This window comes from Triplophysa rosa, unplaced genomic scaffold (genome assembly GCF_024868665.1).
Source record: "Triplophysa rosa unplaced genomic scaffold, Trosa_1v2 scaffold890, whole genome shotgun sequence".
Classification (NCBI taxonomy): domain Eukaryota; kingdom Metazoa; phylum Chordata; class Actinopteri; order Cypriniformes; family Nemacheilidae; genus Triplophysa; species Triplophysa rosa.
In genome coordinates this window covers 1-1,864 of record NW_026634900.1, presented here as the reverse complement: position 1 = coordinate 1,864, position 1,864 = coordinate 1, and the positions used below count along the sequence as shown (strand labels likewise).

General features: G+C 37.4%; 1 protein-coding gene across 1 annotated transcript; it reads left to right on the top strand.

Annotated features, from left to right (window-relative positions):
• Nucleotides 1–6: 6 nt before the first annotated feature.
• LOC130551299 (5'-3' exonuclease PLD3-like) lies at nt 7–1,858 on the top strand. The gene is made up of 3 exons (XM_057328872.1): nt 7–80; nt 393–492; nt 691–1,858. Exons 1-3 carry the CDS (start codon nt 18–20, stop codon nt 876–878), a joined length of 351 nt encoding a protein of 116 aa, XP_057184855.1. The 5' UTR covers nt 7–17; the 3' UTR covers nt 879–1,858.
• Nucleotides 1,859–1,864: the final 6 nt, after the last annotated feature.

The following is a 1,864-nucleotide window of genomic DNA, read 5'->3' as shown; positions in this document are numbered from 1 at the left end:
AAAGCACAAATCCAATCATGTTCCCTTTCCTTCGCTCACTCGCTTCCTTAAGAGAAAACAACAAGCTGGATGTTCAGGTGGTGAGTGTCCGTCTGTCTGTCCAGTCGAGAGGCGTTGTTCCCTGGAACATCGTGTTATTCAGGTTCTGCGAGAAGTAGTGTTTGAGTTTTGTCATCATTCCCTGGGTAGTGTGCAGCTTAAATTATTAATTCACCCAAAAATGAAAATTCTTTCGTCATTTACTTATATTTGTGTCATTCCAAACCCGTATGACTTTCTTTCATCTGCAGAACACAAAAGATATTTTGAAGAACGTTGGTAACATCATTGAACCCCATTGACTTCCATTGTATGGACACAAATTTAGTTCACTAATAACACTTTTTCCACAGAAAATTTTTACTGTCCCGTCCAACCCGCGACAGAAGGGAATTCCATATGCCAGAGTCAACCATAACAAGTACATGGTCACAGACCGGGTTGCTTATATAGGTATGCCACTGTTTTAGTTTTACTTAGTTTTTGTTGTTCTATTTTTATTCCAGGTTTTGCTTTTCTGTAACTTACATAAACACAACACACGTCTTTGAAGTTAATCCTTTTATGTCCATATTGCCTTTAATTATATGTGTCTTTTTTATATATATATTTTTCAAATGATACACGTGTATACTGCCTGTGTGTTTTCAGGTACCTCTAATTGGTCAGGTGACTACTTTGTGAACACCGCTGGCTCTGCATTATTGGTAAACCAGACTTCAGCCCAGACAACAAGCCCTACAGTACAGGAACAGCTACAGGCAGTATTTGAGAGAGACTGGGACTCTTCATACAGCAGAGAAATCAACCACAATACCAATCACAAAGATGTTTGTTAGTTTTGGTATTTGCCTTGCACTCTTGCCTTTGTGCTGTGCAAATCATTACTGAATACTGCTCCATTGTTCTGGGGTCTAAACGCACAGGTACATAGAACAGGGATATCATTTTTTCATTGATAACTATTTGTATCGTCTCCTCAGAGGAATTACGCTTCCATTTGTACTTTATGCCTGTTGAATTTACATACATTTGCACATTGTGATTTGCACGATTCTTAACTGACATTTATATTTACATTTATGCATTTGGCAGACGCTTTAAGCGACATGCATTGCATTATCCTATACATGTTGTTTCTAAGTATGTGCAATAACCTGGGATCGAACCCACGACCTTGGTGTTAACACCATGCTCTTACCACTGAGCTACAGGAAAGCATGCCATACCTCTTCACAGAAACACTTTTCCTAAGTATTTCATCCTAAGCCTCATCTTAAACATCATTCAGAATGTTATCTTTGATTTCAAATAGTGTTGATTGCAGGTTTCTTTTTTGTATTTAATGATTTCTTTATGCTGCCTTGCATCTGTGAAAGGGATAAGTTAGCCAAAAATGAAATTTCTATCATCATTTACTCACTTATTTTTTCCATTTTGTTCACCACCCGTAAAAGATGTTATAGGGACTGTCTGCCTCAGTCACCCTTGCTTTATTGTAAGTAAACAGAGACGACGAAACTGAGCAGTGATGTAGGCTTTTGGTCTCTTAACATTCTGCCTTCTGTGTTTTAAGGAAGAAGGTCATGAAGTTTTTCTTTACTTTAGGATGTGTAAATGATGGCAGAATTTTTATTTTTAGGCGAGTTATTTGTAGTTATCTCAACAGTTTTTTATTTGAAATATTATTCATGCCTGTGTTTAGTCATGAACATCACCAAGTAGGCTACATAACATTTTAAAGCCATTTTATGTTACATTACCACTATTGCACAGCCAGTGGCAACAAGTACACACTGCTGATTTAGCTGCACATGAATTTCGA

Coding starts and splice junctions, on each gene's coding strand:
- LOC130551299 (XM_057328872.1), top strand. CDS start 18: ATGTTCCCTTTCCTTCGCTCACTCGCTTCCTTAAGAGAAAACAACAAG. Junction 81..392: donor ACAAGCTGGATGTTCAGGTG/GTGAGTGTCCGT, acceptor CTTTTTCCACAG/AAAATTTTTACTGTCCCGTC. Junction 493..690: donor AGACCGGGTTGCTTATATAG/GTATGCCACTGT, acceptor GTGTGTTTTCAG/GTACCTCTAATTGGTCAGGT.